Below are 27,636 nucleotides of genomic sequence, written 5' to 3'. Positions count from 1 at the left end.
TAGGTGCACTTATTGCTGGTTTAAAAAAAAACTTTTCTTTAAATGCGTTTTCTGCAAAAGTAACTTTCGCATCGAAGTGCGCAGAGAGGACAGTTCGTGGTGCGTGCGACGATAATGTATTGTATTACAGGTTTTTATGTTATAATATTTTCTGTCTGAGCCACATCCTCTTTTGCTACATACAACTACTGGAAACTGATAGTGTGCAGCAATCACAGAGCAGGGATAGTCCCACAGGCATCATTGGAAGTAAGTAACTTATTAAGTCCGAGCCATCATGAATCTTATAAAAGTCTATGTCAATGTTCCATGTCTTCCTCCTCATCTGACGAAGCTTCGCTGTCAATGTCTTCATCATCTTCATCCTCCTCTTCTTCCTCTTCTTTTCTTTGTCTTTCCATCCAGTCTTCCTGATCCCCCTCTCCTGGTCCTAATGATGAAAGGAGCTCGTCGATGTGGACTAAGACCTGTTCGTCATCACAGCTTAATGCACAGTAGAGCTGCAAAATAAAAGACATAAAGAAAAAGATGGATAAGTTATCACACTAGCCATCAGGGTATTCCAATCTAATTATTTAAAGGAAACCAAAACCCAAGAAGAGAAGCAATCTTATTGGAAAGAGTAAAATGGGAGGAACAATTAAAAAAAAGTTTCATCAAAATCGGTTATGAAATAAGCAAGTTATGAACGATATTAAAAAGTCTTGTTGTACTTACTATGTGGATCCTCAAATTGGCAAACGTGCTTAAAAATGACTGATTTTGTGGACAACTCTCCATTTGTTTTGTACACATATTTTCAGATTTTCCCCTTTGTTTTACATACTTCATATTATCTCTTCCTGACCTTGACATATATGGTGTGGATTATATTTTCCCATGACATATGTTGTGCTCAGGAGGCAACATGCAATTTGAAAGATAATGAGGAAAATCTGAAAATTTGTGTACAAAACAAATGGAGAGTTGTCCACAAAATCAGCCATTTTGAAGCACGTTTGCCAATTTGAGGATGCCCATAGAAAGTACAAGAGTTTTCAAACTCCCACAACTTGCTTATTTCATAACGGACTTTGATCAAAATTTTTGTAATTTGTTCCTCTCATTTTACTCTTTCCAATAAGATTACTTCTCTTCTTGGGTTTTGGTTTCCTTTAATTCAGGTAATATAATAATCAGCCAGGCCTGAGACACAAAGGCCCGAATTCACAAAGGTGGTTTTGAAAACCCACGGTTGAGTCCAGAGTTTTATGCAGATTTCCTGTATACTATACTCTCCAAACAGTGGACTCATGAATGAAATAGCATATCTAACCATGGTAACAGGCGACAATTTGGCGCACTGACAAAAGCGCGCATCAGGATTGGAATTTTTCATACACGCGCCCAATACGCGCTAAATCAAGCGTAATTTATACAAGAAATCTGCATAAACCATAGATCCAACCTTGGGTTTTCAAAACCACCTTTGTGAATTCGGGCCAAAGCTTTGCAATGATCTTAATACATTTTTCTATGATTGATTGCAATGACTACAATGTACATATATAATTAATCATGAAAATCAAGCGTATGATTAATCTTTGTGTTATGGGACCCTGATGATAGATCAATCAATGCAACCTTTTTTAATTCATGAAGTTACACTTTTCTTTTACAGTTCAGTCAACCTAGTAATCCATTTGGTAGCCAAATTACTCTGGTTTGTCACACATTCTACACCAGTTTGGTTTCAAACAGAGGTAAAAGAGTATCATGAATTCTAGCTCATAGCAGCAACATGGAACTCGAGCTTGACTGCTATCATGACCCACTCGTTGATCCAAGTAGAGTCTGTTCCAGTAGACAAGATGGTCTCGGAAATACGTAACTGTTAGCAGTCGAATGGTTAAAATATAAATAATCACTCACTTTCTTTGCTTTATGAAGGTAGTATCTTGCTGGTGGTTTACATTCATCTGATCCTCGCTCAAACTGGACCAGGCCTAACATATACCAGACTTGGACTACTTCATCATCCTCTTCTATAAGCGTATGAAGAATACTCTCTGATTCCTATATTATTAAGTGAATGATAATTAAATGATAAAGGTTGATTTTTTAGTTACTAGTGGAAATGTATTCAACCTATCCAATCCCGCATACACTACAAAGTACTTCTATTCGCCTACCAATGTTTCCATCAGTTTGCTCCATTGTATCTCATTGAATTGTTAACACCATATAAACCTGACAAAATGCTACGTTCAGGTAAAAAGTCATTAGTACAGGTCCCACATACTGTGACAAAGTAAAATGGGAAAGATCATTTTCACATGCAGCTGCTACTTATGGAATAATCTGCTAGAATATCTTAGAAATATACAACCACACGAAAAGTTTAGAAATAGCTTGAAAACACATTTATTCACCATTTTGTAAACAATTAATGTAAGAACCCAGTGCTCTCCCCTCCATCTCCACTCCTTTTGTAAAAAGCGCTCAGAGACATGCAACTTTGCTTATGTATTTTGCGCTATACAAAAATGTTTCATTATTATTATGTAAATATTTAGCAGATTAAAAAGAATCAGTAGATCAGGAATGAAGAGATAACCACAACATACACACTGACTTTTTTGGTTTACGATGGAACAGGCCTAACATATTCCAGACCTATTCTACTTCATCATCCTCTTGTAAAAGAGTATGAAGTATATTCTCTGATTCCTATAAAGTGAACATGGTGATATGATAAAGGTCGAGTGACCATCAAAAAATGAACATTTAATAGCAGATTTAACACTCGATCAGAAATGAATAGAACTAGAAGGCAAACAATGATCTGGTTTTTTTGTGCTTTACAAGGACCATGCACAACATATACCAGACACGGACTATGTTAGAGGTGATGTGGCTCAGTGGATAAGTCTCCAGACTTTGAACCACAAGGTCTGGGGTTCAAATCCCACCACAGTACTCGCATCATTTGGCAAGGCATTAATCTACATTTGCCACTCTCTATCCAGGTGTATTAAAAGGTTACTCGGTAGGAAATTATGCCTTGAATGCTTGATGTGCCTGATCAAAGTGCCTGTGCTAAACCCAGGAAAATAGCATGCAGCATTTAGAAACGTAAAGCCCTATACAAACATTTCACATTAATATCATTAGAATGGGAAAAATCTGAGTATCTCATCTAGAACAAATGAATTTGACTAACATCCCACATTTCCAGCTCCATAAGAATCTTTGCGGCTCCTATTCTGTTTTCATAACTCAAGACGGGTTCAGCTACCATGCCATCGTCTTTAGCCCCGCCTCCTTCTCCATCTCCTTCCATATGTTGCCATAGTGATAAACTCTTCTTCATTGATGACATGGCTTCCTGTGTATGTCAATAATAAGGTACATTTATTAGAAAAATATTTAAAAGCGAAGGAACGATTAACAAACATGATACTCTGAAGAAGAGAATCAGAAGATGGTCAAATCAAAGAGTGGCACCCCTTGGTAAAATAAAAAAAATTAACATGGCCCCATGAGAAGAGTCAGTTTTCCCTAACAAAAATCGCTCCCATGCAAAGCCTGCACATTCAGCCATACCTAAAGCTTACCCAAACCTACCAATAACTAACAAATCTTTACATAAGTCTGATATTGAAACCCTATCTAAACCTGAACCCAAATATCTTTGATGGAATAAAGAAAGGCAAAATGATTGTTAAAATAGCTGAAAAAGATAAAGAAAAATCATGCATCTTGAATAATTGGTCAAGTTAAATAATCTAGAGTAGGAATTTCCAAAATTGCCACTTTGTATACATTCCAGTTGGTCCAATACACATGGTTCAACAACCAGTTCATCTACAATCAATTTAGTCTAATTGCCACCCAGCCCTCTTATCATTTTGCCTGATTTCCAGTTTATTGTACACCTACTTTGTCTATTATACAACTCCCAAGAATGTTCTGTAATCTGATTGGTCCAAATCAGATCACATGATATTCAGTGAATAGCACTATTGAATCCAACTGCAATACCCTGCACTATGACGTCATACCAAATGTACTATCCTGCACTCTGACATCACAGTGCAGGATAGTGCGAGGTCTGGAATTATCTAGAGTTATCTAGAATTTAGATCAAATATAGCATTCGGGGCAACTCAGTAACATGGGGGAGGGGGGTTGTATAAAAGAAACAATGCACGCATCCTTGTGCATAGAGGACCTAAATAATGAACTCTGTGCTTGACTTGCCGAATGGATATACCGCATTCGGTCCTGAGGACCTCTGTGCGGTATATCAGTTCAATTCATTTATTTCCAAATAAAAATCACAATATAAAAATTCATAAAATACATAATTGAGCAAATGTAAACCAATGTATACAATAAGTCAACATTTAAACAGAGGAAATAGGGAAATTATAAAAACCCCAAAGTAGAGTTTGTCAAGATAACCTCCCACAAAGAAATTCGACAAAATATAATTGACAAAGTAAAATATAAGAAACTTATTTGCCCACAATAAAACACAAGATCAAAAAGAAAAAAAAAAAAAACCAAACAAACCCTACACAAAGGTAAAAGGTGGAAAATATATCTACACAAGTTGAAGACTGATTAAATGCTCCTTTATACTTATATTAAATGCATTATAATTCTTTATTGATGTTATATCACTTGGCAGGTCATTCCAAACTGTTGGTGCTTTATGACTGAATGAAAATAGCAGATAGGATTTTTCAACTGCCCATAAATGATATTTATTTTTATTCCTTGTATTATAGTTATGTACCGACAAATTTAATGAAAGCATATTATTAAGTAAACAAGGTAAAAACCCAATTTTATGTTTGAACAGTAAAATCAAGATGCAATATCTATTCAACTGATAAATGTTAAGAATATTGAGTGATTTGAACAGGGGTCTACTATGGGCATAATATGAATTCAAAGAACATATTCTAACAGCCCTCTTTTGTAATAAAAAAAGGGACTTTAAAGGTAAATGCTAGTTTTGGTAACGATATCAAAATGAGTTCGTACAGAATCCAATGAAATGACCACTAAAGTGTCTGTTTGTATAAATAAAACGCATGTGCCAAAGGATTCTGGAAAAAATCGTGTAATTGCTGAGAAATCAGCAAATAAGCACGGGATTCGGGTAGGGCGTCGGGCCCGACGCCCTAAGCAATAATTATACATTGTCCCACGTGCGCTTATCTGTGTTGGGGATTTTCGGTGTGAACATTTTTCAGCGTAGATTTCAAGATTTCACAAAGTCCAGTTAATGTAACTGTACCAGATCTAGATCCTCGATGATATACTGGCAATTAAGCCTTGTTTTACAGACTTTCTCATGAAATCAGTGTTAACTGCAACTACTGGAATTTCTCTTTAAAAAGCCACACTTAGATTTGTAAGTGTTTGCCCAAACAGCATTACAGTAAGTCAAAAATGGTAAAATAAATGTATTGTAAAGCAATCTCAATATATTCTTAGGTAATACTGTTCGCAGTTTACCAATGATACCAACACCCTTTGACACTTTGTTTGCAATATACATAATGTGATCAGTCCATGACATGTTTTCATTGATAAAAATACCTAAAAATTTAACAGAGTGGACTCTGGATAATCTTGCCGTTCATTGTTATCTTTAGTTGTTCAGAAATATTTGTATGAAATTTAGATTTTTTAATATGAAAGTAGATTAAATTAGACTTTTCAGCATTCAATGATAATCTGTTACAGTTAAACCAGTATGAAACATTGATTAATTTGTCATTTAAATTGTTTATTGATAAGTAATTTTTAGTTGAGTAAAGAATGTTGGAATCATCGGCAAACAAAATAAATTTCAACTCATCAGAGCAATTAGGAAGACCGTTAATAAATTATAGTAAAAACAACAGGGGGCCGAGAATTGAGCCCTGCGGCACGCCACATGTTACGTTTAGTGAATCGGATAATGTATTTTGATACAGAACATGTTGGCTTCTACCATAAAGATAATTCTCAAACCAAGATAAAGATAATCCTCTAATTCCATAAAACTGAAGCTTGTGTAATAAAATTGAAAAATCAATAGAGTCAAAGGCCTTTGTTAAATCCAAGAAAACTCCAATAGTATGCTCTTTTTTACTAAAAGAACGGGTAACAAAATCATATAAATCAATTAAAGCCATTTCAGGAGAAAGATGCTTCAAGAAACCATATTGACAATGAGTAAATAGTGACTGAGAGGAAATAAAATCATATGTCCTGTTATAGACAATTTTTTCCAAAATTTTTGAGAAGAAAGGGAGAATTGATATTGGTCGGTAATTTGCTATATTATGAATATCATTTTTCTTATGTATGGGTACTACTTTAGCTATTTTTAATTTCTGTGGAAAAACACCAGATATCAAAGATGAGTTAAAAATATGAAATAATGGTTTTGAAATTACATGAATAACATTTTTTAATACTCTAGGATTCATATCATCTATTCCACAACTATTTGTAGCCTTTAACTTTTTTACAATATCTACAATTTCACTCTCAGTAACCGGCTTGAAATAGAGATTTTGAACAAGGTATCGGCAAGAATTTGGCAAAGTCATTATCAGTATTGGGTAATGATTTACTTATTTTCTGTCCAATATTCACAAAAAAATTGTTAAAGTGGTTAGAAATAGTTTTGGGATCATGAATTTCTTGACCATTGAATGAAATATATGAAGGAAGTCTTTTTTTAGACTTGCCAAGGACATCATTTATTACTTCCCATGTCTTTTTTGTTTCCTTGAGCAATTTTAAATTTAAATTTATAATAATTCTTTTTTGCTGAATTCAAAATTCTGTTAACTCTATTTCGTACTTTATTATATTTTCTCTTGTTAAAGTTATTACGATTCTTAACATATTGCTTATAAAGTCTGTTTCTCTTGTCAATTTGATGCAAAATACTACGAGTAATCCAAGGTTTTTTAATTTTACTTTTCCTTGGTTTATTCTTTTTCATTATAAAAGCTTCATTATAAAATGATAAAAACAAATCTGAAAATCTATTGTAAGCTTCATCAGTATGGGAACAATCAATCACCTCAGCCCACTTGACACTACATAATGATTTCTTAAAAGACTCGATAGCCACATCAATAATAATCCGGCTGTGGCATAAAGGTTCAACTTGAGTACAATGTTTTTGTTTGGAGATTTGGAACACTGGAAAATGATCAGAGATATCACTACATGTATATATTAAGCCGGAGGAAATGTTTATATCAAAATGGTTCGTAAAAATATTATCAATCAATGAGAAAGATGTAGGTGTAATTCTTGTAGGCTTGTCAATAAGAGGAATCATATAATTAGCATGCATAACACTCAAGAAATTATTAACTGAATTATTAGAAGTTTTCATAATATTCACATTAAAATCACCCATGATATAATTTATTTTGTTCTCACAATTCATTTTATCCAAACATTTATCAATTTCTTCAGTAAATTCCTTAATGTTAGATTGGGTTTCCTATATATAATTCCAACTAAAATGTTTTTTGTTTCTGACACAAGATTTCAATGAATAGAGACTCATAGTTGGCAGTAGAATAAAATAGATCAGTTCGTATTTTGAAATTATACATGTTAGATATCAAAAGACCAACTCCACCTCCTCGACCTTGAATTCGATCAGAATGTATGAATGTATACCCATCTACGGAAAATAACATAGGGGTATTATTATGTAACCAGGTTTCAGAAAAACCATAAATTGAAAATTGAAAAGGAATATGAGACATGAAATCAGATATTGCATCAAAATTCTTGTTTAAACTTCGTGAATTAAAATGAAGAATACTAAATGTATCAGTTTGATTTTCATATATTGAAGAAAATTCATCAACAAAATAATATTTACAATCTACATGTAACTGGAAATCTTGAATAAGTGAACTTATTGGTATATTATCATTTTCGACATCATCTTCAAAATATGTATCATCATTGGCATAAGTTATAGAATTCAATGATTGAAAATCAAAAGCATCAACTTGTTTATCATTGAATATTGCACAAAATCTGTCAGCTTCAAGTTCACTGAATGCAAAAATAGAGTTCATACAAACAGGAGAAAGACAATGGCATTTATCATTATTATCAAATTCAGAGATTACATGTAAGCAAGCAGAGCATGTTATATCTTCAATTTCCACTAAACAGTTACAATAAAAACACACATGTAGCATATCAAACAATATTATTAACAGTATAAATACACATAAAATGAAAACATTTGAGATAGAGAGAAAAGGAAAGGAGAAGAGAAAAAAAAGGAAAAGGATTGGAGAAAGGAGAGAAAAATACAGATAGAAAAAAAGAAAAAAAACAAAGGGCATGTAATCAAGCCCAAACAATGTAATATAAAAAAGTAGGAGCCATAAACACAACCAGGAGGCACATTACTCAATTAGAGTTTGTCAATGTCTTGTTGACAGGAAATCAGTTTTTTCTTGCTACCAGGCTTCCTTGAGAGTGCAAAAATTCGACCATCCAATGTCCATGCACTCTTCACATTCTCACAATCACGTACTTTGCTGAGAGAAACGTTTTTTGCCGTTAGATCTTCCATGATCGATTTCTTCTTTCCAGCGAGTTTGCGACGATTTCTTATCACTTTGTTACGTTTCCTATATGATCGAAACTTCACAATGATCGGGCGAGTTTTTTTCCCATCAGGATTTCCAGTGCGATGACTACGCTCGATATCATCTTTGGGGAGAAGTACTCCCAGATCTTTTGATGATAAACTGATGATACATTGGCTCTTCTCGCACATCGTTCATTATTTGGCCCCGCATGCACATGCGTATGTGCAATATTTGTATAATATCCACTAGGTCAATTAAACACTCACGTCTATATGATCACATGAACTGGTTATGAATCAAATATTCACATGGCAAAGTGCAATAAAAAGAATACCAAGCTAGGGTTCCGTGACAGCGACAATTGCTCCGCTGTAAATTCCACACACTAATGGAACAGGTAACTTCAACCCCAGGATTAAACATTACACCCTATCCTAAACCAACATAAAACCCTATTGTAACCCTAACCCTATATCTTCAAAGAAATAAAAGCTCAGATCAACTGTCGCAGGAGTGAATGTCGTGTTAGACCATGGTACAAGACAAATAAATGTTAGCTCAAGTAAATATCAGACCAAGAAATGGTTGGAAGAAGTGTCGATTGGACTTGGCCAAGATGGCATTTGATAACCTAGGAATCAAATCGTCTTTTAGAAGACCATGTGAATACAAATCAACAGTTCAAGCAAAGTGAATGAAACTCTCCATCAAGCCATGCTTACCTCTTTATTATCTTTACTAAGCCAGTAGCTAGCTAGGAGTTGATACGCTTCCGGGTTGTGAGGGTCTTCGTTGACGGCCTGATCGATTGCTGCCTTGCATCTCTCATCCGAATCTTCTTCAAAGCTAAGCATCAAGACAACAGGACAATTTACAATTAATACAAGCATTATCGTTGCTTAATATCCACTATCAAGCTTCTTTACTTTCAAGAATTTCAAAATACAATCGCGTATATTTCAAATAGGAATGTATACATTTAGATAAGCAATCTATAATAAAAATAGATATAATTGTAAGGCACCAAATCCAAAATAGCACTAAAGGAGCAATGAAAGAAAGAGGAGACAGGGATAAAATATCTAAAGGAGGAGTCAAGAATAGAAGGCATAATTGGCGCATATTCAGGTAAGGTATTAATGAATCAACTGAAGTGCATTCTCCAATTACCAGAGGAAGGTTATAGCAGAAAACGGTCCAGCGTATGCAAAGGCCTAAACACCCATACCTTTATGCATTTTGGAATCTAATAAAGTAACAAGAGATTTGTTACAGCTTTACAGGAACAAGATTAACCTTGACATAACTGCCTATAAACATGTGAACTTACCATGCATCTGTTAGGAAGATTTCAGCTATTGAACAATAAGCTTTGGATATATCAGCATTGGAAACATTTGAAGAACCATTTTCTAATGAACTTGAAGCCCCTTGTGTTTCTTCCTACAGGAATCAATTAAAAAAAAAGAAAATAAATAAAAATATATTTGAATAGAAATTCCTAAGCACCCATATTCAGAAGTCCAAATAAGACCAACTCAAATTATAGGAAACACAACATGTCAAAATTATGTTTAAATTGCACGTTTTATATGTTTACAGTGTTCTTTTCCAATGCTTTAAAGTTGAAGAAATTCCCACACAGTAATAAATGAACTACATGACCTCTAGTTATAGAGATAAGTACCCACAATCAGCTTTCCATAATTACATGTAAACCACTTATAGACCATGTGTGTGTTACATAAAGCTGCTCATAATTTAAGGGAGACTTTAAGACCATGCGGGTGTTCCATAAAGCTGCTCATAATTTAAGGGAGACTTTAAGACCATGTGGGTGTTCCATAAAGCTGCTCATAATTTAAGGGAGACTTTAAGAACAACTGGTGAATCCTTCTTATGCGCTAAACCATCGCCAATTCAATATACCATTTACCACAAGAAAGGATCACCAGTCATTCTTAAAGTTACTCTTAACTTACAGATTTATGAAACAGCCCCTGAGCTTAAATTACACCACGGTTCATAGTATAGTTTAATAATAATTATAATAATATAGGGTATTTATATTGCGCACATATTCACCTTGTTAGATGCTAAAGGCGCTCATATACGTTCACAGGTGAAGGAAATAAAGATTCAGAAATTACAATAAAATAAACCTCAGATACCATTTCAAAGAAAGTGAATTTGAATGATTTACCTGTGCAGTAGCAGAGCGGACTGCACAAAGTGCCAAAATCTAATGAAGTCATATATAGGCATACATAAAGAACTTGCTGTGCAATACTGTGCCACATTGCAGTCTAATAAAAAATGATTATCAATGATGATAATAATTTTACGGGATGGTTTTCCTTTGTGGAATACCAGAATCATTCCTCTCTCTTGGGACAATACTGCACTCATCTTTGACTCATGCAATCTTGTCCCTAACTTGTGGAATATTTCTGGTCCTATGATAAACCATGTAAGTGTCTTACCTGATTACCGTCCCTTTCCTTGATCATGAGCTCAACACCTTTCTGGAAGAACTGAAGCCCTTCCAATCCTTCGTGAAGCTGCCCCATGTACATGTACTTGGAGAAACCCTCTTCAGGACACACTGTTATTGCACGACCAAAGCAGTGCATTGATTTCAGTCAAGGAATCAATGAAAGGTATTAAACTTAATATCAGAACCATTTAGCATAAATATTACTATAATCCTACAAGACTCTAATAACTGACAGGTTAAAATTACATTATGTGACCTGGTGCAATTCTGTCTATCATCGTCTTCAGGGTTTTGACTTGCTTTTCATTTTTTTCTATCAAATCCTGTAATAGAAAACATAACCCCTGAAGATGGGGCCACGAGTTGTGTTGCTACGTGCTAAGCTAGCTGGCTCACACTCTGCTGTTGCGGGGTCACTCACTTGCTGCCACGGGCACACTAGCCATGCCTGTGCTGGTTGACCAGCAGCAATGCAGCTCGTTTAAAGATAAATTCCAGTTTTGGTAATGATCTCAAAATGACTTTTTACAGAATCTAATATAATGACCACCTAAGTGTCTGTTTATGTGAATAAATAATATGTGCCAAAGGATTCTGGAAGAAATTGTTTAATTGCTGAGAAATAAGCAAAATAAGCATGGATTCGGTCACTTCTGTCGGTTCTTTATTCCAGCAATAATAATACACTGTCCCACGTGTGCCTATCTGTGTTGGTGATCTTCAGTGTGATCATTTTTCAGCGTAGATTTCAAGATTTCACAAAGTTCAGCTTATGTAACTGTACCAGATCTAGATCCTCGATGATATACTGACAATTAAAAGGCTGGTTTTACAGACTTTCTCATGAAATCAGTGTTTACTGCAACTACTGGCATTTCTCTTTAAATCAGAAAGTGATTTTAAAAGCGAATCGATTAAGATGAAGTTATAGAAGTTAGCGGTCCTAAAAACAGATAACAGCATGGGTCTAGCCCTTGGGTCTAGGCTTATGTGACGATGAGGCATCTACATGTATAAATATGGACTGCTCTGTATTCAGATTATGGTGGAAGTCATCACTGACCCGAGATGACCGAAGGGGGGGGAACAATCTCCCTGACGATTCAGAGAAAGGCATCTCGTTCTGTATAAGGAACTATAGACGAACCAGTAGTGTCACAACCATGTTACAGGCCTTAGAATGGGAATCATTGGAAGACAGACGGAAATACAGTAGACTGAGCCTAATGTTCCAAATAATCAAAGGTCTCGTTGCCATCAACCCCAAAAACTTCATCCAGCAAACCACCCCGCAGACTACAGGAAATAGTATCAATCTGCGGCGTCTGCTAGTCAAAAGGGATGCTCATAAATACGGCATCTTCCCTCGAACTACTAAAGATTGGAACGAGTTGAACATGGACACAACATTGATAAACTCATTGGACTCTTTCAAATCCAAAATCACTCAAAAACCTATTAAGTGACCTGTTTACTTGGTGATCTCACACACATCAATAAATTTGGCTGAGTACAGCAAGTCTGCATATATGCCGACTTAACCCAAGACAAGATGTAAAAAGTTCAAACTTAAAACATTTCTTCTACAAAAACTTTAATTTCCTAGACTAAGTTACCTCAATTTTCCCCCTTGTCTTTCTCTGCAAAACTGAAACTTTTAATGACTAAAATTGGGATTATGTTATAAGTTTTTAACTTTTTAAATGATCCCCCACTTTTCATAATATACTGTTTCTTTTCTTGTCTGATTTAAGTATTGTTAAGATTTTGGTTTATTGTTTTGTGTAGTGTACGTTTTCTTCATGCATCGTAATATTCAAATATTCAATATATATTGTACTGTATTCTTTAATACCATCTTTACGTTGTAAGGGAGACCGGGGTTAGTTGGAACATGGGGTAAGTTGAAACATTGTAATTTTCTTTAACGCCTGTAAAATAAATTTATGCAATACTGCCCTCAATTTATTGCAATAATAATTCCACACTGTTGTATCATCAATAGCAATAAATTGAGGGCAGTATTGCATAAATTTATTTTACAGGCGTTCAAGAAAATTACAATGTTTCAACTTACCCCATGTTCCAACTAACCCCGGTCTCCCCTATTGTTCTTTTCATGAAGTGTGGAAATAAATGAATCAATCAATCAATCAATACATCACACAAATTTAAGTGTGACTCAGAGTCATGCAGTTTAACACATCATTGTCTTGGTCAGATCATGTGCAACAGGACGCTTACTACCATGTATAGATCAATCACACTACATGTTCGATTAAACTCCCCAGAATCCAAAGACAAACAAAATGCAAAAGGATATCTTTCTTGCTCCATCCGTATCCCCGAGCTCTGCCAGCAGGTTTCCTGAGAGCTCCAGCACTCTCACGTTGTCAGGTTCCATCTCTAGCGCCCTCTGGCAAAACTTCTGTGCCATTTCATACTCAAAAGTATCCAGGTATTCCTCTACCTGAAAAGTACAGATAATAATGCCATATTTTACACAGGGTAGCCACATCAATTCTGAAAACTTCTCTCCCAGCAGGCCCTGCTATCATGAAAATGTTATTATCAGCAGGGGTGTGAGTGGTCACAAATAAAAAGATCTGACCAAAAAGCTGAAGAGTATTGAAAAAGTCTGAAATAGAAAGAGCTCCCATACTTTTTGTATAGAGGAAAGCCAAATATAAGCTGAAATTCAGCTGGAAATCAAACCAAAAAAAAATCTGAACTCTCACACCCCGATTATCAGTAACAATAGGAAGAGCAAGCACAATGGTACATCAAAACTTCTGAAAATTTAATTTTGAAACATTTCCCACAAAGATGGTGAATGGATTTCAATTCTCCACCAAGTGTCTAAAGGGCACAATGCAAGAGGAGAATGAAGAGGTGTCCCCCCCCCATGTTTTTCTCCAAAATGACAGGAAAACAGAAAAAAATATATAACAAACAATAAAAATAACAACTGAGAAATGATCGTTAAGTGGTATCGCTATTCAAATGCCTCCATCTTTCAAATAAAAAAAAAACTAAGACCGAATGCACCTCAGGGCCCTGTATTACAAAGAATTATTAAAGATTGATCCAATCAATCGTACGTGTATGGAAATCCATCAGTGACAGAATTTTTTCTACATGAAATTTGCAAAACGTCCTTTGTAAACAAAGGAGAAAACACCAAATTGTCAAGGAATGGCGGGATTTATAAATACTAGCAGCAATTACCCGTGGCAGCACAGGGGTAGGAGTCATTTTTCTTTATCAAAGTGTGTGGGGGGAGGGGAGGGGGTGACATTCTTGTATGTACAGCTAGACTGCCTATTTACACTGAAAGCCGAGCAGTTTATTGATGAAATATATTTAGACAACTGATTTATAGCAGACTTCTCTTTCAATATAGATAGGAGGTTCAATTAAGTTAAGCATCTTTGGTTGAACTGGAGGAAGAACTTCAATAATCATTACAGAGTGAAATCCAAATCTAACTATAAAATGGAAAAATGTATTAGAACACGGTGTATTCAGTAAGCAGTCAAGAGGCAATTATTGTGATATAGAAATGTTATGATTACATGTATTGGGTCGGAAATAAATATGTAAGTACATTGCACATGTACCTTACAATGCACATTAGACTGCAGTTGTTTGTAATTTTTAAATTAAAGGTTGCTCAATCATATATAAGTATGGCAGGATGTCGAAAAGAAGTGAGAGTGAGAGAAGGGGGGGGGTGATAAAATGAGTGAGACAGAAACAGTGGTGGGAAAAATGAGTCAGACAGACAGTGAGGAAAATGAGAGACAGAGAATGGGAAAAATGAGAGACAGAGGGGAAAATGAATGACAGAGAGACAGAGGGGAAAATGAAAGAAACCCACACAGGGAAAATGAATGAGAGAGTGGGGAAAATGAGAGACAGTGGGAAAATCAGAGAGAGAGATGAAGAGAGAGATAGAGAAATTAAAGAATACAAAAGAGCGAGATAGAGAGAGAGAGAGAGAAAAGGTTTTAGATGTTAATTGTGATAAAAAGATAAGATTTGTATGGCTTACATGGGCATTTTAATTTTTTTTTAGAGGTTTTAGATATCTTTTTTTTTACTGGTGGATCAAATAGTTATGCATTGAAATAATTGATAAAAATCTTGGAAAGTACACTGTAAATGTAGTATGGAATTATTGTGTCTTTTAAAAGTTATATGGGCATCTTCACTGATTATAATTTCATTCAAATAAATAACAATATTGATACGTGTATGTTAGATTATGTCTTTTTTCATAAAAATATCATGTTAATTAAAGGCAAGATATGCTACAACATTATACAGATGAAAAGATCATAATATTTGAGATGGCATAATGCATAAGGTCCCGTATGTCGGTATTGGCTGTTGAAGCGATAAACCATTTTTACACTGTATTATTCATATCTACATTTTTAATAAACATCTACATATGTACAACAGAGTTTTGTAGAATACATTTCAAACAAAATATGTGTAGCAAAAAAAATGCCAGTGTTGCCAATTTGCAGAAGAAAATCTGATCAAATTTGCCTTTAAATAAAAGGGTTAATAGCAAATCTATTTAAGACAATTTTAATTTTGGGTTTTGGAACTTAGCACTGAGTTGATTATCTGACTCAACCAAACAACTTCATCATATGTTGGAATTTAGATTTACTGCGGCATCAATCATTCAATATAAATATTACATTTTACGTCAAAATACTAACCATGCACTGTTCAACTGTGTACAACAGAGCACTGGCACAGTTTGATTTTGAAGCGTTGAGTAGCAGGTAGCCCAATCTGTTAAAATATAGGATTAAATACAAAGGATGTGTTAATGAAACTGGGCAGAAACATTAGATGTAGACCCTCACCCCCCAGCAAACCCCCAGTCAACACTTGTTTTCAAAAAGCCAAGTCAGAATAGGGTTAACCTCTGTGTGACAACTGCTCACATTTTGTACGGTAACCACTGAGGACATCGGCCGATTACGGTACATGTATGTTGTTTACGTTTCAGCAGCGCTACACATGCATGTATACATGCAGCCAGCGCATGAGTGTAAGTACGTACCGTATACCGTGCTTTGTATTTCGCTGACCCGAGAGAGGTAAAAGGGACTGGGAATTTCGAAGCTATACTCAGGGCGGCGAAAAGGAATGCCAAAAAGTTACGAATTGTAAAAAAACTTTAAATAATGCGACCAAAATACCACAAACAACCCCCGTCATGACAATCTGTGAACAATTTAACCATGTTTAGAAAAAATTCCAGCTCCATTGAGTGGAAAACCACGGAGAAAACGTGCTTCAAACAAACGGAAGGACACACAAGATTAGCCAAATTATAGTAAGGATACATAACTACAAAAATTTTTTGAACATGCATGATATAGGTTGACTTTGCTGGCTTTCCATAGTTGCGACTGATTGGATCAATCGCCACTCTTTGTAGGACTGGGCCCCAGGACATCACACTCCTTCCTTACAAAGTACCCTGGCACCACGTAGCTGATCAAAGATAAGACCCAAGTGAAATACTGACCTTCTCAAGAAGTTGGTCGATATTGAATTTGCTGGAGGTTTTTTTCACTGCTTTCTTCTGCTGCCGTCTCTGCTCCACCATATCCTGAAGCTCCCGCCTGCTCATCGAAGATCCTTCCCCTGTTACCGTGGGTACATAAACAAACATATGAAAAGATTTTGTTTTACTTTATTATACCTTGCAAGTAAAAAAACAAATTGACACCTCACAAATCCAAAATTTAAGGGAAATGTCATGTCATGAACACATAGCTATATGTCTGGAAAGAGCATCAGTTCTTCTCCCAAATAATTTGATGCCTTATTTATGTAGTATGTCTTCACGCTTAGATAATCAGATGGTATTCTTTGCAGTGATGTAAATTTTGACTTGCAGCAAAGGAAGGCATGACTGCAATGAATGAATCCAGAGGACAATGAGGTCAAAATCCTACACGAGTTAGTGACTAGTGAGCATTTGTTAAGTACTCCATTTTCAATGGAATTAATTTCAGAATCGATACTAAAAGAGTTCATTAAAGAATTACAATCTACATGTACATTACTGAAAAATTATTTTGAAATGGATTTTAATACAACCCTTTTAGGATTATGACATCATTGACATCTGGATTCATTCATTGCAGTCATGCCTTAATTTGGCACAAATCAAATTTTACAGAACTGCAAAGAATAGCTTCTTGTCATCCAAGCGTTAACACATAAAATATTTGGGAGCACATACTCTTTCAGGTTGTATATCATAATTATGTATTCATGACATATTTTTCCTTAAATTGGGAATTTGTGAGGTATCAATTGCTTGGGGACTTGCGCAGTACTACAGTAGAGTCAAGTATGAAAACAGTGCCATTTCAATGCCCAAATTTACACAAACACACATGTAAAACACACACATGGTATTCCAAGATCCAATGTGATGTGGCTACTGGCTAGATCTCTCAAACATTTCGTCGCACGCACCACGAACCGTCCTCTCTGCGCACTTCGATGCGAAACTTTTGCAGAAAACGCATTTAAAGAAAAGTTTTTTTAAACCAGCAAAGCAATAAGTGCACCTACAAGGAGAGTAAATTATTTACCAGTGTCTTCGATAAAAAGTTCAGGTTCCAAAGTTTCATCCCGTATCTTTATATTTTCTTGAAGTTAATTATTTACGCCACAGTGGGCAACGTAACAGAGAGGATGGTTCATGGAATAGATACAGTGCACTTAACTTTCACATCGAAGTACGCAGAGAGGACGGTTTGTGGTGCATGCGACGATTTCTTACGTTTATTTAAAAAAAAGAAGCAACTTTGGTGGTTTACAAAAAATAGTGATTGTGAGAAGAGTTTTTGCAACGATGTTTCAAAATCAATCCTGCCATGGTATGATTTTTTTTAGACAAGTGCACCCATCACTCGTTACAGAATTCGTGATGTCCGTCATTAAAATTGAAAAATGACATACATATTGAACTGACTTGAATAACATCAAGCTCTAAATTCATATGAATGATTATCATTTGCAAATTATATATTAGGATTAAATAATGTTCTATGGTCATAATAACAAATATTGTTAATGAAAGCAAGATTTATTTCATGTTGATCGCGTCATGATTTTCCTTTCAGATCAATTTTGATCTGGTTTGATTTAAGCAGAATGCGCATGTGCGATTGATGATAATAAATTCTATTCATGAATTCATCGTGCATAAATTATTTCAACACAAACTGACGAGTAAGACTCGAATTAGGATCAAAATTAACTTCAAATTAATGGCGAACAGGCATCATAATTACACATGCTTTCATTTGGGGGAAATAGAAATCAAGTAATAGTAGTTTTTAAGGCGCAGCAAAAAGCTCATAGCTCGTTTTATCAATCATAACATCACTGCATAGTCTGCATTGTATGTAAACTTGATGAATGCTGCCCGAGCCCCAGGCTGGCCTAAGACAGATTTCATTTATAAAAAAGTTTAAGGATTAAGGCAGCATCATGGTTATTGAAGATTGATGACAGTAAATATAAACACTCAGGCTGGATATGGTATGCCCCAACCTTGTTTATTGAATAGAAGGTCTAAAGTGGTATGCGCTATTAAAGCGACTAACACTTAACAGCTTTACAATATTCATCAAAAATTAATTTGGGAAAGAGTTCCTTTTTGCGACAGCCACCCTAGGCTAAACTAACCCTGCACCTAATCCTTCCCTTTTAATGAAAAAAAAGTAGATCTAATAATATACTTTTTTTTCACTTTGGGTGGCGACCATATGTCCCCTCCACTAAAATGGAAAAAAAAATATAGATGCTCGGCGGGTCGCGCAGCTGAGCACGTGTATCCCCCGAACCCACCGTGTCATCCGTCATTGCGATATACAGAGCTCACACAGAAATTTGACCAAAAAATACAATTATCATGACGACAATGACCCTATCATGCAGGTCCCTCAAGTCCATCTACCATCCAAGTATGGTTGAAAAGTGACTTACGGTTGCGGAGAAAGAGTCATGCATGACAAACACTCAGGCTGGATATGGTATGCGCCAACCTTGTTCATTGAATAGAGGGTCTAAGTGGTATGTGCTAAGTGACTAACACTTAACAGTTTTACAATATTACAGTAGGTGTTCACCCGGTGTATTGCACCTGCCGGCCCCTGGTACTACAATACTGCAAGAATCTTCAGGATTGAAGGAGGCCGTCAGGGTAGATTGAAGAAGAAGAGATATTCGTCAAAAGTAGATTTGGGAAAGAGTTCCTTTTGCGACAGCCTTTTTTCACTTTGGGTGGTGGCCATATGTCCCCTCCACTAAAATTGAAAAAAAAAACAAGGAGATGGTTTATCCAGAATTATCTAACATATATCTAAGAGATTTAAGAAGGAAAAGTTGGATACATGCATATTCCGTCAAAATTTTGAGTGTGTGTAATTCCCAATTGGTTTATTTAGTCAGAAAAATAGATACCCAATACTCTTGGAGAGTAGACTAGTTATAATATCGGTTGATAACCGCTACGAAACCCATGGCTTTCAACATTTCTTGCTAGCCCAAGTAAGGGGACAGACTGGGGAAAGAGTTCCATATGCAACCCCCCCAAAAATCACAAAAGATTGTTGAGACTTCCGGTTTGTTCATCTCAGATTTTTCTATCATTTTCTTACTGTTGCTTACCTTAGTTGGGTCTCAAACTCACCTCGATTTATCTGTAGTCAAGACCTCTTCCCACTATGCTAGCGAGAGGCGCTGATACCGGAAGGGTATATTAATGATTATCAGCCGATAGTTCGATTTTAGTCTAGATCAACTCACAGATCCTTTACTGACTAAATAAACAGATCTCTATGGACAATTACACTCACTAGATCCTGCTCGAAATTTGACGGAATAAAGCTATATTTTGGTATGTATTTCCACTCCCCCATCATATATGTTCTATATTATGGCTAGATATAACATTCTCAACCTTCTCCATGTTTTTATTTTCAATTTTAGTGAGGGGCATATGGAACTCTAACCCAGGGAGCTTGCCAGAGCCCAGGAGCTCACCGTCCATTTACTCATACTCACGGGACAAGGGTAGATTGTGGTCACAATAACTAGGAAAGTAAATTGGGAAAACAGAAATTATGCACTTATGGATGAAGGTCTATCGTGTGGCAGTATCCTGACATCGAGGAACAGACTGGAGCCTCAAAAAATGAAAAGTTCTGTCGTGCATGCACCAATTTGACCAAGTATATGCGCGCTAGTGCTATAGCCTCCGTCTCGGTCGGCCATTTTGTTTTGAATTTTGGAAGAAGGAGAGCTACCACGACAGAACTTTTTTTTTTTTGAGGTTCCAGTCTGTGCCTCGATGTCAGGATCCTGCCACACGATCCATCCATATAATAGTGGTAAGTGCATAATTTCTGTTTTCACAATTTACTTTCCAAGTTATTGTGACCACAATCTACCCTTATTCCGGGAGTATGAGTAAATACACGGTGAGCTCCTGGGCTCCGGCCCGCAGGCCGGAGAGCTCCTGGGTTAATGGAGCTCTTGCCCAGACTGGAGATGCGCGATGCCTCGTTCCGCAGCGAGAGGTTCGGGTCCAAGTTCCAACTCAAAAAGAAAAGAAAAAGAGAACGAAAGAAGGGGGTTTTGGAGAAGTTTTTTTTTTTAATTAGTGGAGGGGACATAAGAAAGTCTTTCCTGGGTGGCTATCGTGAAAGGAACTCTTCCCCTCTTTTTTGCATATAGATTAACTGGAGTCTTCTACTCTGGTTCATGAATGAAATAATGACTTGTCATGTCAGCAGTCCTAGTATTAGTATTAAATCTTCAGTACAACAAAGCTGTGAATGAGAGCTATAGTAGGCCTATAGTAGAGTTGAATGACGTCTCCAACCACCACTGTCGAAGTAAACAAAAGTATCAAAAGGACCGCTGACATAAACCACGAAAATTCAAATTTTGCATGTTGCAGACTACAGTGCAGACAGTAAAAATCAACCCCTCACTTCGCAATCGCGCAGCGGAAACTGGGGCCTGTTGCATGACGAGATGAGCGATACGTAGGAACGTCCTAGGACCATTCTTCCGAGATAGGAAGATTGGCGACAAATCAGCGCTTTCCGTTTCACGAAGGCAATTTTGTCTTCCAAGTCCACGACATCGTTTTATATCGATAGTATCTGAAAAATATTTAGTCTTCATCGTCACCTGAACCTTTTATTTCGGAATGACGAGTTTTCTTAAAATCACTTATTTCAATAAAAAGAGATCAAATGATGTTTTATTTATTACTGATTGTAGAATTGATGTATGGAGCTTACTTTATGAGGTAAAAAGAGAAAAATCTTTAAAGATTCACAAACATAACTGAATAAAATCGAAATTTTCATTATTTCCCTTATTTAGAACACGATGTCCTTTTAAAGACACCTTTCATTGATATTTCAACGAAAGAGACCCTTGCCCGATATAAAAATTGATTTAACTTAGTAATTTAGACATTTTAGTAGTTCAATATTCTTTATTTTATAGAATACTTATATATGATGACAATTTTGCAAATTATGCGTTAATATGTTATTTGTTGAGGTAAAAATAGGGTTTGAATGGTGTAAACAAAATCAACAGTGTCTGATTGTATGAGACTAAAAAGGAAAATATGAGAGGCTGCGTGTGAAATATGTAATTTATTTATTTTATTTGTTAGATATAACGCAAGAAATACAAATGTGAGTGTTTAGAGTATAAACATACCTCAGTTGCATGATGAGTATCCGAAGACAAGGAAAATATGATAATTGCTGCAAACATGGCCAAGTGAATAAAGTAGCTATGCAATAATAATTAAAGCATAGACTCAGGCTGTGTAATCCGCAATGGAAAAAATACCATTAACCGGAAATAATGCAAAAAAAAAACGATCATAAACGTTGGTCATATTTAAAGTTGATCAATGGAAATTTATATAAGAATATAAGGTTTAAGAATATACAAAATATATATGACTAACGTGATTCTTTTAGGGCCTACCCTGCGATTTGAAATGCGCCTCTTCGTATGGACTTTTCATAATCTTTTCTTCTTGAACTTATCTTCATTTATATGATTGTGATGGATTCGTAAGCTATGGGCCTAATCTGTATCTTAAATTCAATTAGCTATTTCTGCAGATCTTTGTTTTGTTACATCTCAAGTTATCCCAAATCCATTCAAGAATTAATTTTCATTGATTGTAATCAAGCTCATCAAGAATAATAATTATAATGAAAATAAATAAAAATAAATGATTTAGCATGTTTAATATCTTAGTTTTGTGTCTTTTTTCGCTGAACGTTATTAACACGTTTTTTAATTACATCAATTACTTTTTAAGAAATTTGTTTTCATGTTGTTTAATTATCTATATTGAGAAAGCATAAGGAGTCAGAGAGGGAGTGCAGCCCATTTCATAGTTCAAGTTTATTTATTTTTTAATGGAAAAGGGGTGGGGATAGGACGTATAGGGAGAATAAAAGAAAACATATTTTGAAAATATTTGGGCTTACATTACCCTCAGAGAAGTTAAAATGACTTCCGTTATGGTCGTCTTGTCGACCTAAAAAGTGATGACAACTATCCCCCATGTAAAAAAAATAACTTGGTGCCATCCCAGATAAAATAAAAAACCCCTAAAAATATGTTTAAAGGTGATATGTCAGTGTGGCTTGCCGTAACCGCATTTTCTCTCATTGCCGATGGTGGCGGGCGGGGTGCAAAGAAGATCATGCCTACGTAGGACATGTCTGGAGGTGTCTTTCCAAGGACCATTCTTCGTATCGCCCAAATCGGCTTTGTGAAACAGTTGAGCGATATCTCGTTCTTACGTAGAACGGTTCTACGAAAGACCATTTCATGCAACAGGCCCCATGCCGTCTAAAAACCCGCGACGGCCCGGACCAAACAGATGCGAATGCAAATCACACTCATCAGCTCAGCTCATCATCAGTCCAAATGAAACGATATAACTAAACCCATCATATAAAATTACCAGTTCCATGTTTTCTTGAGTTCGTACTCCTATTCTTGCCTCGCTTTCTCCTTTGTGATTTCGAACCTCCCATATTTTGTTGGTAATATCAATTTAATAGCAGATGTGTTTCCGAAATAATGTCTCCGTCGAAAATAAAATGCACATGTGCACGTCACGTGTGCGCGCGCAGCGTTGTCTGGTATATGGGGATTCCCCGGCCCAGTTCCCCCTTGTCGATCTCCCTTATTTTTTTTTGGGGGGGGGATATATCCCGGGGGGCACTTACATTGACGAGTTGTGGGCGTTGTGGCGTGCGCCTGTAATCCAAGCTGAGGGGAAGTTACAAATTGATGCAGAGGTAGAGGTTCGAGCCCTGGTCACGTCTGGTATTCAACATAATTTCTGACATTTTACTATGTATGGTGAGTGGAGCCAACGTAGTTCAGCGGAACAACCAAAATACAGAGACTGAAGCTTTTGGTCTAGGTCCAGACACACGATACACGTCTTACAAAACTCAAATACACACACATTGACGAGTGGATACCATGCGCGACCAAAAAACATGTCTTTTTCAAGATAGGGCACGTTCCGTACGTACATAGCGTGATAGGGTGTCAAATTGAAAAAAGGGGAGTCGATCGGAAAAATATACGTGTTTAGGGTCAAATACACGGGAATGATAAAAAAAATCAAAATGTTTTGTAAAGGGTGTCCTTTTAGCCCCAACACTACGTGTTTAAAGTCCGATTTGCGCGAGGTGTGGAAGCTGGGGCGCCGTACCAAACAAAAATAACGGTGTGTAATATTACCGACGACCGACGAACCCGTGACATAATCAAATATCGCTGTACTTGTTTAGGGGTTCATTTCAGGGAATACTTGCCAAGAGTATCGTTTTGTTTACAATTCATTTTCAGAATATGGAAAATACATCGATGTACTTGTTTAGGGGCTCAATTCTGGGAATACTTCAAGGGCAAGTCAATCCCAACAAAAGCTTGATTTGAATAAAAAGAGAAAAATTCAACAAGCATAACAATGAAAGTTTCATCAAAATCGGATGTAAAATAAGAAAGTTATGACATTTTAAAGATTCGCTTCATTTAACAGTTTTTATGCACATCTCGGTCAGTATGCAAATGAGGGAACTGATGACATCACTCACTCACTATTTCTTTTGTATTTTATCATATGAAATATTTTCATTTTCTCGTCATTGTCATGTGAAATGAAGTTTCATTCCTCCCTGAACACGGGGAGTTAAAATTATGTTAAAATTTTGTGCTTCAGGCAAGGAGGTCCTTATCATCAAATTTGTAAAAATTGAAATATTGTATAGTGAGTGAGTGACATCATCGACTCTCTCATATGGTGTTGATTTAACACCAGCCCGGAATCTATATGTCCACACCAGAGAACTTGTGAAACACCATCGTTTTGGTCTAATACCAGATAGATGTTTATACAACAGCAATTAGTAGTAAAACAGCAAAGATCCCGGGCTGGTGTTAAATCAACACCGGAGTTTTTGCAGTGTACTATATATATATATATATATATATATGAAGAGTGTAGTTGCAAAAGGGGTTAGGTCCATTTTGAACCATTCCGAGAAAAAACCTGTTTTTTACTTTCACTTATTGCAATACTCATATGAGAAACTAAATTGTCATGATACGTCTAACCTATCATGTGAGCATAAAATTGGGCATAAAAGAAATGTACCTGTCTTCAATTTTTTTCTATATATTCTTAAAATAATTATCATCGTGGACCTAACCCCTTTTACAACTAAACTGAAATGGACTTAACCCCTTTTGAAAAAAAAGGAGATTTTTCTTTGCCATTTCAGTTCACTTTTAATAGAAATTTCAACTTTTCTTTGGTATCATCTTATAGAGCTACTAAAAATCTATAATGAGACATAAAAATCAAATTTGATGAAAAATGGACCTAACCTCTTTTGCAAGTGAGCTCTTCATATATACGCCTTATTTTTTCTTCATCCCCTCACGGACCTTATAAACCCTTGCTCTTCTCTCATCCCCTTCCTTCTCTTTTTCATTTCTCTTCTCATTTTTCCTCTCTCTCTTTCATTGCTCTTCCTTTTTCTCCCCTATTTCTTTTTCCTTGCCTTTGAAAAATTTAGAGGTTCGATCGAACCCTCGACCCTCTGGTTATACTGGCTTGATTATCATGATTATTCTGCATCGTTTCTTACCTAGAGTGTGGCGTGACATAAATTTACATACTTGGGATTTTTAGAACGGAGTAATAGGCAACCATCACCCCTCCGCCGTATTGGGGATTTTCTAATTAATTACGAAATCGCAATCGTTGGTCTGAATACGGTAAAACATAGGGCTTTATACAAGAACCATCTTCTTCGTAAGTTTTATGAAACTAATTTTGATAACAAGTTTGCAACAGGTCAAAAGCTACTGAAATAATTTTGCTAATAAAACAATTTTTTTGTGAAACACAACCCTGAATCAATTGTAATTCATCAAGCTGTTTGCAATTTACGGATGACTTACACAACCGGTGACCTTTTTTTTTCTTTGGTGTTATTAGTCAATAGAGTACAAATGGAGTGGAAGGGGGGGGGCTTGAGCTGATGCCCCCCTACCCAAAGTCTCATGGCCAAGACAAAAAGTAAACAAACAAAAAGGGTGAAGTATCATTTCATTTTCTAAATAGTACATCAAATCACAAAATTAAATTTTGGATAAATAAGGTGAATCAAATGTTTGGCTCACTCGCTTCGCCCTCTTGCAACTGTAGAATTTTTGCTTCGTACGCCATGTCTAGCCACCTCAAATTACTTTGTTGGCTCACTATTACCCACCCTGCTGCCCTCAGATTATCCAACATTTTTATTCCCATCAGCCACAGTTAAATTTAATCTTTGAAGATGCAAATTATAATGTCGTAAAAAAGCACACTGCAATTTTTGTCAAAATAGGATCGCAGTTACCATGATTACACCAAAGTCATTCAGTCTTGTTGAAATGCCAGTGAAACCTCAGGTAGGGGTCTTACCTCATAAACACAATAATAGGCCACCATTCGTGCGTATTCGTAACTTCCATTATAGGCTATGACTACCCTGTTTGCAAATTACTGGTTTTGATTTTTTTACCCCGATATGCCAAAAATGGAGAGCTTGAAAAATGTCAACTAGAAGACTTCATTTATTTTTAAGGAGGCTGTTTATTGCATATATTCAACAAATCATAGACAAAGCGACATTGGGAACGCCATAAAGCTTTCACTTTTGAAAAGGAATATCAAAGTCATGGTTAGTTATGTTTCATCCTTGCTATGTGTGCTAGACACATAATGCAGCTATGTTATTTTTTGTAATATTTTATCAGATTGTATGTTTTTTTAATGAATGATCAATAAAGACTATTAAAAAGAAAATATATCTTAATAATAAAACAATAAAAATAAGTTTTCCATATATATTACAAGACAACATATTCGAATAGTTATTTCTAAAGTATTATGATAAAACAAACATTTTTATCACAAAATTAAACAATTAAATGAAAAGATCTATATGCTCTCTCCTCTGCGGGTTATAATCATTTATAATGTTTAAGAGCTTATTGAATCAAATAGTAATCCAAAAGAATCTCGATCCTTCGGTGATACTTTGCTTTGATAAATATTTGTTTTTACCAAATGAATAGATGTTCAGAATAGAGTCCAAGCCTTGTAAAAATCTCAGGATCGTAATTAATAATTTATCATCAAAATCTTTCTTAGTTTATATTTCCTATGAATAGAATGGCCGTTGGAATTTTCCCTCCTTCATGTCGTTTGAACATTTTTAATGAAATATTCTATTGCACCTTTAATTTCATGTGATTACAATGTAAGTGGCAGTATTTTTTTTACGATTGATTGCATTGACTACAATTCAGTCGTGAAAATCAAGCGTACGATTATTTATCGCTAACGTTTGTGTTACGGGACCACGGAATGGTGTACAAAATAATGCACAGTTGTGGTGTTCGTGACATGCATACAACATAAATGTAGATGGTATCAATGAAGATACAAGAATCACGAGGCTTTATTGCCGAGTGCATTCGCACACTCACATTGAAAGTTGCCTGCATCGCCACTAAACAAAAAACAAACTTCTAACGGTGAACGATTTGTTTCGTCGATCGAAATGGGTGGAAACTATGAATTAATGGCAATTAAATTAAGGAAGAACGTTTGCAAATAATTCAAACGTTTTTTAATGGATTTTTTCCCACGAATTTATTTCTACGTCTGTGCATCATTCAATTTAATATGAAATTTAACAGATATGTATCACTAGTGTTACCGAAGGTAAGAATTCAGTAATTACAATTATTAATTACTTTCTGTGACAGTGTCCATCTACATGTTACAACATAATTGAATGGCATCTGAAAACATCAAGCGAGGAA

At 35.7% G+C, this 27,636-nt stretch overlaps 1 protein-coding gene across 1 annotated transcript; it reads right to left on the bottom strand.

Moving 5' to 3' along the window:
- Positions 1-38: 38 nt before the first annotated feature.
- On the bottom strand, positions 39-23,374 carry LOC121426291 (probable assembly chaperone of rpl4). Its single transcript, XM_041622527.1, has 9 exons — positions 23,201-23,374; positions 16,685-16,803; positions 13,451-13,597; positions 11,114-11,257; positions 9,961-10,073; positions 9,353-9,476; positions 3,203-3,367; positions 1,912-2,055; positions 39-500 (listed from the first exon to the last, which is right to left on the bottom strand). The coding sequence occupies exons 1-9, from the start codon at positions 23,271-23,273 to the stop codon at positions 300-302; spliced, it is 1,230 nt and encodes a 409-aa protein (XP_041478461.1). The 5' UTR covers positions 23,274-23,374; the 3' UTR covers positions 39-299.
- Positions 23,375-27,636: the final 4,262 nt, after the last annotated feature.

Source organism: Lytechinus variegatus, chromosome 13, assembly GCF_018143015.1.
Source record: "Lytechinus variegatus isolate NC3 chromosome 13, Lvar_3.0, whole genome shotgun sequence".
Classification (NCBI taxonomy): Eukaryota; Metazoa; Echinodermata; class Echinoidea; order Temnopleuroida; family Toxopneustidae; genus Lytechinus; species Lytechinus variegatus.
This window is presented reverse-complemented; position numbering and strand designations above follow the sequence as displayed.

Bases quoted from the DNA above. Each gene is read 5' to 3' on its own strand.
- LOC121426291 (XM_041622527.1), bottom strand. From the start codon at position 23,273: ATGGGAGGTTCGAAATCACAAAGGAGAAAGCGAGGCAAGAATAGGAGT. The intron at 9,477-9,960 runs GTAAGTTCACAT...CTTGATGCTTAG, and splicing joins ATCTTCCTAACAGATGCATG to CTTTGAAGAAGATTCGGATG. The intron at 2,056-3,202 runs GTTAGTCAAATT...TTAATAATATAG, and splicing joins TGGAGCTGGAAATGTGGGAT to GAATCAGAGAGTATTCTTCA.